At 34.7% G+C, this 12,325-nt stretch overlaps 1 protein-coding gene across 1 annotated transcript; it reads left to right on the top strand.

Annotated features, from left to right (window-relative positions):
* The first annotated feature begins 1,765 nt into the window (after nt 1–1,765).
* On the top strand, nt 1,766–6,307 carry LOC107825972 (putative choline kinase 2). Its single transcript, XM_016652902.2, has 8 exons — nt 1,766–2,252; nt 3,467–3,588; nt 3,695–3,890; nt 4,694–4,811; nt 4,937–4,984; nt 5,168–5,268; nt 5,797–5,905; nt 5,987–6,307. Exons 1-8 carry the CDS (start codon nt 1,899–1,901, stop codon nt 5,989–5,991), a joined length of 1,053 nt encoding a protein of 350 aa, XP_016508388.1. The 5' UTR covers nt 1,766–1,898; the 3' UTR covers nt 5,992–6,307.
* Nucleotides 6,308–12,325: the final 6,018 nt, after the last annotated feature.

Below are 12,325 nucleotides of genomic sequence, written 5' to 3'. Positions count from 1 at the left end.
TCTATTCAATATCTATATGGGGGAAAGAAGATCGAAAGCCATTAAGTAGTGAGACTTTCTTTTCTCATCCTTTTTTACCTTTGTCAGTGAGGGTAAGCGGGCATACTTGCTTTCCCTTCTTCCAGGATCAAATGCGAAAATCTGAAGCAGCCGTCATATTATCAACAGCTTTTGACATGTCTGTCTGAACATAAGATACCTAAAGAAGGAGAAAGAAAAAGAAAACATTATTGTAAATGGCACGAGAAATGGACTCACTCTACAAATAATTATGTAAATTTCAGGAATTTGATTCAAGATTACTTACATACCTCATTTGCCTTATTTATTAGAAATGTGCATACCTTGTTCATACGCTTATAATGATCAGTAGAGGGCTTCTTACTGTTTGATGGCCATATAACTGTGGTATAAGAATAGTACCAAAACATGAAAGCTATTGACCTCTATATCACACTAACAGAAGTCAAGACCTCAACAAAGCTAAGTTTACAATTATGTTATCTCTCGTAGGAAGTGTAGATAAATAGCAAATCGTCCCGATAACGTGTTATAGAAAGTAATAAAATAAGAAAATAAACAAGAATGTAGGGAGCAATAGAGAAAATATTCTTATTTCTTTCGTGCATTCAAGTGTATACAATGTGGTACCAAAACCCTCTATTTATAGGATTACATAGAGGTATATAAAAGAATGCCATAGACATGACATTAAACATTTGAGATCATGGGGAGGTTATGAAGATGTGGAACTTACAACTATAATAGTGAAAAGTAGTAAAAATTATCTACATAATGGAGAAGAATAGTGGGAATAACTTCTTTAGGAATCATAGACATACACTAATATAATTATAATATTTTATAACATATCTGAAGTTGTAGTATTATTGGCAAAAAAAAAGTTAGAGGATAAAGACAACTTGGAATCTCATTACTTTCGCGAGTAATAAAAATTAACTAAATGAATCACAGATTGTTGTTTCACATCCCGAGTAACAAGTTGGAACCTCATCCCCACTTGATTCATCCTTCTACGCTTAGTAACAAGAAAAAAAATATTTTTTTGTCATGAAATTTTCGTTAAAATAAATTGAAATATACAAATATAATTTTTTTTGAAAAGGCAATATTAATATATTCTACATCTTGATCTTTGTTTCAATATTAAAGTTTTTGAAATCATCTATTTTAATCATTGGACTAAATTTGAAAGCATATGTGAGTATATATTGTTGTTCCCTTAAATTTATGAAAAAAATATTAATTATAATATCTCAAAGTAACATGTTCCAATATATTATAGTTTTACCCATTCGTGTGATTTTGAAAAAAAAGAGACACTAATATTTTATTTCCATATCTATAAGTATTAAAATATTAAGAATTCTCGAGTTAAATGACTTTGAATTATATCTTTAAGTAAGGTTGCATATGTGAACCCATCATCCTTTATCGTGTGGCGAGGATCAAATCCACCTATCCCTCACCAAAATAATCGTAAAATTTTTAAAAAATGATGTTTTGAGTGATTAAAACAGTTTAATAAAAAAGCTTACAATAAATTTATTAAACAATATTTTCTAGTATTTTTTTTGGTTTATGTATTTTAGAAAACCGAAATATTAAGTTGTCGTTTCTTTTGCACTGCAGTCCACTAAATCGAGCAGATTGTATTTCTCGTACACCAATAATATATATCAAAGTCAAATTCCTAGGAACTCAAAATCCAATCTAATCAGTTCGAAAAATCCGAAGGAGCCACGTGGACGCAATAAAAAGGACAGCACATTCCCCAGCATATTACGAAACAAAACTCATACACCAATATGAACAACCCCATCAAAATTCCTCACTAGTTTATTAAATTAGCTTCAAAATTTTCAATTGCCATTTCAATGGAAAATTCAGCATCAGAGAACAAGGAAGACGTAATTCCAGAAGAGGCAAAGGTGATATTAAAGAAATTGGCATCAGTATGGGACGATATAGTGGATCCAAATGCATTACATGTGTTTCGATTAAAGGGTGCAATGACTAACATGGTATATCAAATCAAATGGCCAAGTAGGAATCCGGAGCAGCAGCGATCTAGGAAAGTGTTGGTGAGGATCTATGGGAAAGGCGTGGATGTGTTTTTTGATAGACAGAATGAAATTAGGATTTTTGAATTCATGTCTAAGCAAGGTCAAGGACCTCGTTTGCTTGGTCGCTTTAACAATGGTCGTATTGAGGAGTTCATTCGAGCTCGGGTCAGTTTTTCTAACAGCTTACCATTTTCGGTTTTATTCCTAAAAAGCTTTTTTGGCTAGTTATAAAGTATTGTTGTGATTGAGATTTTACAATTTTTGCTAACTGCATGGATATGTAAAAATGCAATTAACATGGATAATTTTAGGAGAGATGGAGTATGTGATGGTGAACGTCTTCGTAATTGTCAATATGCTTTTTTCCTCCTTGGTGTTGTTTCTGTTATTGTTATGATTGCTATCAGAATGGTGGTATGATGCATTTTAGCTGATACTTTGTGATTAAAAAAAATGAGACTTTTCTGGCATCATGCAATGCTAGGTCTAATTTAGATAATATTAATATATGGTATAATCCTCAATGTCGTTTATGTGCTTTTCTTTCTTGCTGATACTCCACTAAACTATACAAAGAAACACTTTTTTTTTCTGATGAAAATGCAAGGTCCAACGCCCAAAAAATGGACTACAGTATGAAGGATAATGGTGTGAAGTGGGCTGCTGGGCTAAGGGCAGCTTTGCATGGTCACAAGTTGCAACCAAGTGACCTTATGCTGACTGGGAAAAGAGGAACATTGTTTCAGGGTAATAGGAGAGGAATTGGGTGAATGATGCGAAAAGTGAACCAGCTTGATGCTCATGTGCCTAATATCCACTTGTGTATTCCTATCATGATTAACAATAGTGCTTGATTAAACTAAATTGCTCCAAGTTTTCTGGTTGCTCCAACGCCTCTCCTTAAAAAAGATTAAATGTTTCAGTTAAGGGCTTTGAGCCCCATCCTAGTGGTTTCTTTATATAATTCACCCAATATTTGAGTTTGTGTATTGATGAAGTTCTAATTTGCCACCTCTGGATAAACCTGATGTGGTTGCTGGCTTAGATGGTCAGCGACTCTTATATTTCATTTCCATTCATACTGATACTTTGACAGAAGGATCTGGCCTCCTTTGGTCACAAGCCAACTATTATGAGGCCTAGCATTTCTTTCGCACTCATGTTTGTCATGTTGCAGTTTCTCTGTAAGTGCTCCTTAGATGGTCAGAAGTTTGCCTAGTTTCCCTGGGGTTATGGGTTTCCTCATGCTTCATTGGCACTATTATAAAACCTACCCGTCATCTTGATTATTATCTGTGATGCACTGGTAATTACTGATGCTTCAGGAGAATGAGGGGCATAAATCGAATATAATACAATCTCCATTATTGGCATTTCAGACACTATCAGCTCCTGATCTGCATGATCCAGAGGTATCTTCCTTGATTGCTGCCAAAATGAGAGAATTTCATGAGCTTGATATGCCTGGTCCTAAGACTGTCATCCTCTGGGATAGACTGCAGTATGCTCTTCTTCTTACTACATATCTGATGAATAGAAATGCCAAATTATCACGTTTCTCATATGCCAAAATGACTAAACAACCTTTTCTTCTCTTAATGCTCTAGCAATTGGCTTAATGTGGCCAAACGTCTGGCTTCTGCTGAAGAAGCTAAGAACTTCAAGTTGGACCATCTACAAGACGAGATTTCAGCATTGGAAAAGAGTCTTGCTGGCAATCATCTAAGCATGGGATTCTGCCACAATGACTTGCAGTATGGAAACATAATGATGGATGAAGAGATAAGATCAATAACCTTTATTGTAAGTACTAAGTTTCTAAATCATAGATGATCTGTACAGATGAAAAGTTAGAGGCACAATGTAATTAACTAAATGATATGCATACCTCCCCAGATTTTAGCTATAAGAATGTTTGCATGCATGCTGATTACATCTAAATCTGATTTGTGTTTCCACGACTAAATTACTAAGTTTCTAAATCATAGATGATCTGTACAGATGAAAAGTTAGAGGCACAATGTAATTAACTAAATGATATGCATACCTCCCCAGATTTTAGCTATAAGAATGTTTGCATGCATGCTGATTACATCTAAATCTGATTTGTGTTTCCACGACTAATTACTAGGCAATGCTTGTATCATGACTTGTTGCTGCAGGATGTAGGTGGGTCCTGCTTCAAAAACTTCATCAAGCTCTTAATTATTTTGGAGCTGCAGTTTTGTTTCTTGCCTTTGTATTTTAGTTCATTGATTGCTCATCCACTTGGAAAGGAGCAAAAAGATACCATAAATACCGTCAAATCTATTTATTCTTACTGAAGCTTCTTTGCTTGCTCAGTTTCTATGGCTTTCTACGAAATAATTTATTCAGTTTGGGGGTGAAATGCTTCGGTAAAGCTTCTTTGTGGGTTTCTGAAGTGTTCACTGTGGCTTTTATGTCTGCTTCCTTTTTAATAAGAAAGCACTCAATCATCTGGTCTGTTATATTCTCTTCATCTCTGTAGCAGGATCACCTTGATAATTTTACTGTCAGAGCTGATTACTGTTTTATAAGTTATTATTTGGATTTAATTTCTGTCTTAAATCTTTTCTTATTAACAGGACTATGAATATGCTGGTTACAACCATGTAGCATTTGATATTGCAAATCACTTTTGTGAAATGGTTGCTGACTATCATACAGAAACGCCTCATATCATGGACTTCAGCAAGTATCCCGGTCAGTCAATAGTATATCATCTTGCGCAAATGTCTTTTGCTGTTCTGGTTCCCCGAAATGCTCCTAGCAAGTACTTTTTGGGTATTTACTTTAAATATGATTAAGCCCCTTACAATATGTGGCAGGTTTGGAGGAGCGGAAAAGATTTTTACGTGCATATTTAAGTAGTTCAGGTAGGTGAAAACTTCCATCTTCTATCATTTATCATATGAACCTGTCAAATTTCATGATGGAGCACTTAAGCTTATATCTGTATACAAAGAGTTGTAACAACTATAGATTTAGTTAATCTCAAGATCTTGCCTTGTCTATCTTTTATCCATTACGAATCTCAGATGTATTAGTCTGGTAAACAGGTGGCTCTCCCAGTGAACCCGAACTGGAGAAATTAGCTCAAGAAGTGGAGAAGTATACTCTTGCCAGTCATCTTTTTTGGGGTCTATGGGGAATAATATCGGTACTCCTCCTGACCTTATCTATTCTGAAATAATTAGAGTAGTTTGAGTTGTGTACGGGAAAAAACAATCCATAGTCTAAGTAGGAGCTTGAAGCTGTACACCAAGTCTGCCTGTGGAAACTTTAATTTCAGAAATCTGGCAACAATTGATAGATTCTTGCTCTCAAGAAAACACTGGGAACTTGTATCGTAAGCAAACGTTATAAATTTGCTTTTCTAGAATGTCCAAATCATTTCATGTGGTAGCTTCCTGGCTTGCTGATGTTCATAGTGGGTATTAATATTATGTGCAATGCTCAATAAATTATTCTAAAATGACTAGTTATTTCTTGGATCTTCTTGGTTTGCGGAGCTTGGAAATACAAATGTGGGCGGAGCTTTTTCGCCCAATGATGTGGTCACATGCAGATAGCAAAAATAAGAGAGAATTTATCTTAGCGCAGAGCCAATAGCATGTCTGTTGGTGCAAATGCAAATGCCTTAATAATTAACATTCCAATTTAAAGTTCATTTTCTCTCTTTTTCCAGCATCATGTGAATAAGATAGACTTCAATTACTTGGAGTATGCTAGACAGAGGTTTCAGCCATATTGGTCAAAGAAACCTGAGCTATTGGGATCTTCAGGTTCCAAGAAAGGTATCTTCAATTATTTCCTTTTCTTTAGATTTAAAGATTTTGTATTTGGGGTTTCCTAAACTGAGCGTTTTGATCTTGCAGGTTAAACATGAGACCGAGGACGTGGATCCATTTGGTGATTTACAGAGTGTAGTTTTTATCCTTTGAGGTTTTGCTTGTGTAGAGTTTCAGTATCTGCACCCTTAATTGAAGGACCTTTTATTTATTTATTTTTTAAATGGAAACTGTTGGTGGAATAATTTCTGGTGATAACGTTTATCAGCTAAGACTAGGATTAGGTCATCCAATGTGTTAGCATTTCTGTCAAATTTGCTTGGTTTTCTTGTGTATGTCTCTGTAAAGAGGTGCTGAACTTAATTTAGTTTTTTGCTGAAATAATACTTATGCAAGTCATTTTGTTTATTTGAAAGGTTATAACAGTAAGATAAAGAAAAATCTAATGTATGTTTCTTGGATGAAATTAGTTAAAGAGAGTATAATTGGAGATTAACGTTGTCCACTTCCTACTGGAAGTAGCTCGATAAATGACTCTCTTCCCCTTTTCCTTCCACTCATCGAATTTAAATATGATAATTAACTTTTAGATCGTGCACTACTTATCAAAATAAACAATAAAAAGCAAAGAATTTAGTGCATTTAAAAGTTATAATAACTGTTAATTCAAACGTCATATTCTCTTTAACTTTGTCTGCAGAAACTATATATAGTTCCCATCAAAACATTGTGATTGAAATTAACTAATTAGATTTTCAATGACAAGGGTCAAAATCACTTCTTTTAACAAATTGCAAAAAAGTTTTTGTTGAATCGGCAACCTTTTTTAACCTCTAAGGGTTCGTTAGGTATTTGGGCCGGGCCCGGGCCTAAATGGGTCAAACGGGCCGGCTTAACGGGCCTGGGCTCTGTCGGTCTCAGGCTTCGTGGGCTCAACGGGTGGAACCAGCCCGTAACGGGCCTAAGCCCATATGGTCCTGGGCTAAACGGGCCAGGCTCGTGGGCTTAGCGGGCTTAACGGGCTTTTCTATTTCCGGGCTTTTTTTTTTAATTTTTTTTATTTAAGGCAATTTCTTGTAAACCATATCATGGCTATATAAAAAAATATATATGTAGCATATATGTAGAAATCTAATTATTAAAGTGCTTGACGAAAAAGTAAAATAACAAAACAATAGTAAAACTAAATTGCCATGCATAATAAATTAATAAGAAAGTACAACATGAAGCATAAATACTTCTAATAATTTTAAAATAACACAAATTGTTGAAAAATCTTAAAGACGAATTTGCGGATCAATACCATCAACACAATACGTTATATGCCTTCTTAAAATGTCTGTGGTACACCCTGAACGAAAATTTAAGACTCTTCCACAGTTCTTGCACTTTAATATTTGGCCTTCTTGATTTTCTTCAAGCACTTCATAGTAGTGCGAAACAAATAAGCGCACTCTTTCCGAACGAGGCATGATGTAACTTGAAAATTAAGATTGAGACTTGAAGTCTTGAAAATTGGAGATTGAGAGAAATTTAGATTGAGAAATGAGTATTGAGTATTGAAATGAAGAAGAGGGAGAGGGGTATTTATAGTGTTAGAGAAGATTAGTTTTGTAAATTGAAAAAAAACCCGGCTATTTGTGCAATATGGCCATTGGTGGTCATTGGGGGTGAGGCCCTCATTTTGAATTTTGAAAAATCTTGTTTTGTAGTATATATTGAAAAATCTTGTTTTGTAGTATATATAGTATACTAGTATAGTATACTATATATAGTATGTTATGTATATATATTTCCAAATATAATTTCTTATAATGTTTTGTAGTATATATATATATATATATATATATATATATATTTTCTTGTAGTATATATTGTATGTTATGTATATATATTCCCTTATATATTTTCTTGTAGTATATATTGTATGTTATGTATATATATTCCCTTATATATTTTCTTGTAGTATATATTGTATGTTATGTATATATATTATAGCTTATAAATAATTGCAAGTTAAAGACAAAAAAATATTGCAAAAAGATATTCAAGGGCATGTCTTATAATTTTTATTACCAAAAATGACATATCTTTCTTAGTCTTCCTCCCCCCAATGGAATGAGCACAACAAGGTACTAATACCACCATTAAAAGGGAAAAAACTAAAAGAAGATGTGCCAAAGTACAAGTTACACCATAATCTACATTGTATCTCTAACAAATCTCATAAATCCTTCAAGGTTCGGAGGAGGTTGCGTTGGTGGTGGTGGAAAAGAAGCTTGTTCATCACCACTTCCGGGCGAAGCAGCATCCTCCGCAAGTTCCGCCATCATTTCTTCATAAGCTTCATCTATCGCCGGTTGTGATTCCGCAATTCCAAAGTTTCTTCTTTCCGAGCGGATCCAATCTCTGAACAGTACAGATTTTTCCAAGCTCTCCCTCATAGACGCTCTATGATCACCTATTTGAAGTCTTGCTTGACTGAAAGCGCTCTCTGATGCAACAGTTGAAGCTTGAATAGATAAAATATCCCGAGCCATCCTTGCAAGAACCGGAAAATATTTTTCCCTTGCCTTCCACCATTCCAAAAGATCAAAAGTGCCGTCTGGATTCTCCTTTTCAAGTCCCTGCGACAAATAAACTTGAAGCTCATTTAGATGTGAAGTTTCATCATAATTATCACCTTGAGAACCCCTGAACTCCGTCCAGGATTTAAGTGTTTTTAAGCCCGCAACTCTTTTAGACGATTGTGAACTAGACGAAGTAGGAGTTGGAACATTTGGCCTACCATGCTCTAAGGCAAATTGATAATCATTATAAATTATTTGAGCATTAATTTTAATTGAGGCTTTTGCATCTGCAAGTGTAGAAAATTCCTCATTTGAAAGATCTAAAGCCTTATAAATATTTGAGTACAAAAAATGAGGACCTCTTTATTTCATTGTAGGATTTAACATTGCAGCAACACCATAGATAGGAGGGATAGGGAAAAAATATTTTTTAAACTTTTCTTTCATTTCATTTATAGCAAGTTGATAAATTTCCCCACCCTCCGAAAATTCAACAAACAAATCACATAGTGCTGCAATATAAACTAAACAGTTTGAAATAGTAAGATAATATTGCCCAGAAAATGCATGTGTAGCAATTTGAAAATGTTCTAAAAAATCTATAAGAATTTTAACATTCGTCCAATCTTGAGTAGTAAGCATTTCATCATCATTCTCACCACCTACCCGAGCATTAAACGTTGCATTAATTGGGTTTCTATATTTATATGCAACTACTAAACTTTCGTACATACAATTCCATCTAGTCGGGCAAGCTTTAGGAATCTTTTTTTCTCTAAGGCCATATTCATCACATTTTTTAAAATAATCTCTAATACTACTTCTACGGTTTGAATAAAAAAGCCAATTAAGAGCCATTCTAACCTTTTCAATTTCTAAATTTAAAATTCGCATACCATCATCGACAATTAAATGATAAATATGGCAAATACAACTAACATGGAATATATTCCTAAATGCAGGATTTAGTGTTGTTGTAAGTATGCCTATAGCACTAGCGTTACAAGCAGCATTATCCATAGAAATTGTCATTATTTTATCTCTAAAGCAAAAATATCTACAAATATCTGCAACAGTGTTAGCTATAAACTTACATATGTGACGTGAATTAATTATTCTATACGCAATAATGCGTTTTTACATTGTCCACTCCTCATCTATCCAATGACTTGTAACAGTTAGATAATCACAATCATTACCACTTCAACCAATATCAGTAGTAATAGAAATCCGATTAGTTATATGAGTAAATAAATACCGCAAATATTGTTCATATTCATGTTTATATTTATAAATATCGCTCTTAACTATTGCGCGAGGCCAACCTTTATAAGTAGGATTAAAAACTCTTCTAATATAATGCACCCAATTAGAATTAGAAGGAAAAGAATAGGGTAAGCACATAACGGTAACCATCTTTGCTAATTCTTCACAATCTCTATTTTGATCGTAATATAAAATACCTCCGGTCATAGTGTTAATTCCTGGTTGAACTAGATTTGAACATGTACTAGGGCTATCCACACAATCTACACGTGTCCCCTCTAGGTGCACTTTCATTTGTAAATATCTAATTTTATCTCTAGGGTGTGTTTTTATGTGCCTAGTCAAACTACCCGTGCCGCTACGATCTCCAGTATATTTATGCGCCAGTAATTTCCCACATGTTTTACACTTAGCCTTATTTTGTTCTCTTACTTGAGTAAAAAAATTCCAAACTAATGATGTTTCTAGGCATTTAGGAGGTTGTCTATTAAAACTAGGGGTTTCTATAGGTGGGTCGGGCGGTACATCAGTTGAGTTATTAAAAGGACTAGTAGGTGTATCATCTAAATCCGGTTGGGTTTCATCTTAATCTCATTTTCCTCATCATTTTCAAAGATAGTTTGATTAGGTAAAGAACATTCATAGTTTCATCATCTAAATTTTTACGTGGTGCAACATTATGGCAAAATTGACTATCGGAAAATTGAAAACAGGGGTTATCACTATCAAGAGTAATAGGAGCAGCAGGACGTCTACCGGGTCTGGGTCGAGGAGCCGGGGGAAGGGTAGTAGGTTGGCAACTACTTTCACCAGTTTTAGCTATTCCCTTATGTCACACCTCCTTTTTACCTACACCCGCAAGGGCATAATGAGAGTTTTTCCAATTAAAGGACAATCAAAATGGGATTTATTTAATTCAGAGTCGCCACTTGGGAGATTTATGGTATCCCAAGTCACCGGTTGAATCCCGAATCGAGGAAAAAATTGACTCTGTATTACAGTCCGCGAACCAGAAATCCGGATAAGAAATTCTGTTAACCCGGGAGAAGGTGTTAGGCAATTCCGAATTCCGTGGTTCTAGCACGGTTGCTCAATTGTCATATTTGGCTTAAATTATCTGATTTTAACAATTATGAACATTTGTGAAAATTTTAATCTTAACCGCTTTTATTCATTTTTTTAAAGAAAATTACAACGTCATTAAAATAAGCCTTGAACCACGTCACATAAATGCACCTGTAGTTTTTGGACATACTTTAACATCGTTGGGATTTGGATTTGGATCACATAAATGCGCACCCGAGTCTAGGGAGGTAATGTTATTAAAATACACGCCTAAAGAGACTAACACATTATTATTTTGGGGAAGGCCGTGAAATTCGCTAAACGGCCCATCCCGAAATTTAAGTATTTTAATATATGTATCTATTGAGGGCCCCACAATTTTGCATTTTTATTCAGCGAGGCTCATCTTTTTTATTTAAAGGTCAATCCTAAAGAGATTATGATTTTCTACCTTTATTGTCTCTACCGATAAAAGAAAGGTCCTAATTAATTTGTTGTTGGACTGAGGTAAACTACATAATAAATCTGCACCAAAGCCATCGGGCTCTAAGACAAGCCCAACGAAGAGAGTGTTACGCTCGGCCCCACGCCCATGATGGGCTGTGCGCTGATTTCAGCCTGGACCCAAATATACACGACCATCAGAGATGGGCCTGAGCTGCTCATTTAAAGACAGAAAACTATATTGAGTCAGAAGCCCAGGCGCAACAATTCGAATTGAGCAATTACTCCTGAGTTGTCTCAAGTTTATTCACTTAATTCAAGCTAGTATTGATTGTTTTGATTGTAGCTTCATACCTAAGCATGCAAATAACTGAAGGTATTTATTTGAAGGTGTTGATCAAATTAAGGAAGGTTATTAATTAAAGCAAATTACTAAACTCAATGAACCAATTCCATGAATCTGAATACTCACAAATCCTAACGTTAATTCAACGATAACAATTCAAATATACACATTAACTAAGTCCAGGACACTTATTCTCATGTATATATGAAAACAGTGGATAGCCATATTACCGACTTAGTCCAGTTAAACTATTATCACATCTGTGCTGTGCTAATCTCAACATTAAATCATGACTGGGCTCAAATCGATTTTCAGTAGCTTTAATTAACATTCAATAATATCAACTGGAAATTTAAATCGGATCCAATTATCACCTAATGACTACAAAATTCACATCAGAAGACCTTGAATCAGCTAACAGTCCATGAAATAAAATAAATCCACAGTTTATACACAACAAATCACTACTCAATTATGCTTAACAATTCTAACGTCCATTTAAATCCAGCAACCAACATCAGTTCTCAGAACCGAGCAAGCGTGCAATTTATTCCATGTTCAAGCTCATAATTACATCAGAATTTCGAATGTGCACCTGATTACAACAATCAAATAAGGACAAATGAGCTTGCAGTTTAAGAAGAAAACAGCAGTAGCAAGACAGTAGCAAACGCAGTGATCAGCAGCAGTTTTCAATCAATTTCCAACCTAGAAAAGTGAAACACCAGCCCAGGA

Source organism: Nicotiana tabacum, chromosome 3 (assembly GCF_000715075.1).
Source record: "Nicotiana tabacum cultivar K326 chromosome 3, ASM71507v2, whole genome shotgun sequence".
NCBI lineage: Eukaryota > Viridiplantae > Streptophyta > Magnoliopsida > Solanales > Solanaceae > Nicotiana > Nicotiana tabacum.
The sequence above is the reverse complement of the archived record's forward strand: the minus strand, read 5'-3'. Positions and strand labels throughout refer to the sequence as shown.

Coding starts and splice junctions, on each gene's coding strand:
- LOC107825972 (XM_016652902.2), top strand. CDS start 1,899: ATGGAAAATTCAGCATCAGAGAACAAGGAAGACGTAATTCCAGAAGAG. Junction 4,812..4,936: donor GGACTTCAGCAAGTATCCCG/GTCAGTCAATAG, acceptor AATATGTGGCAG/GTTTGGAGGAGCGGAAAAGA. Junction 5,269..5,796: donor GTCTATGGGGAATAATATCG/GTACTCCTCCTG, acceptor CTCTTTTTCCAG/CATCATGTGAATAAGATAGA.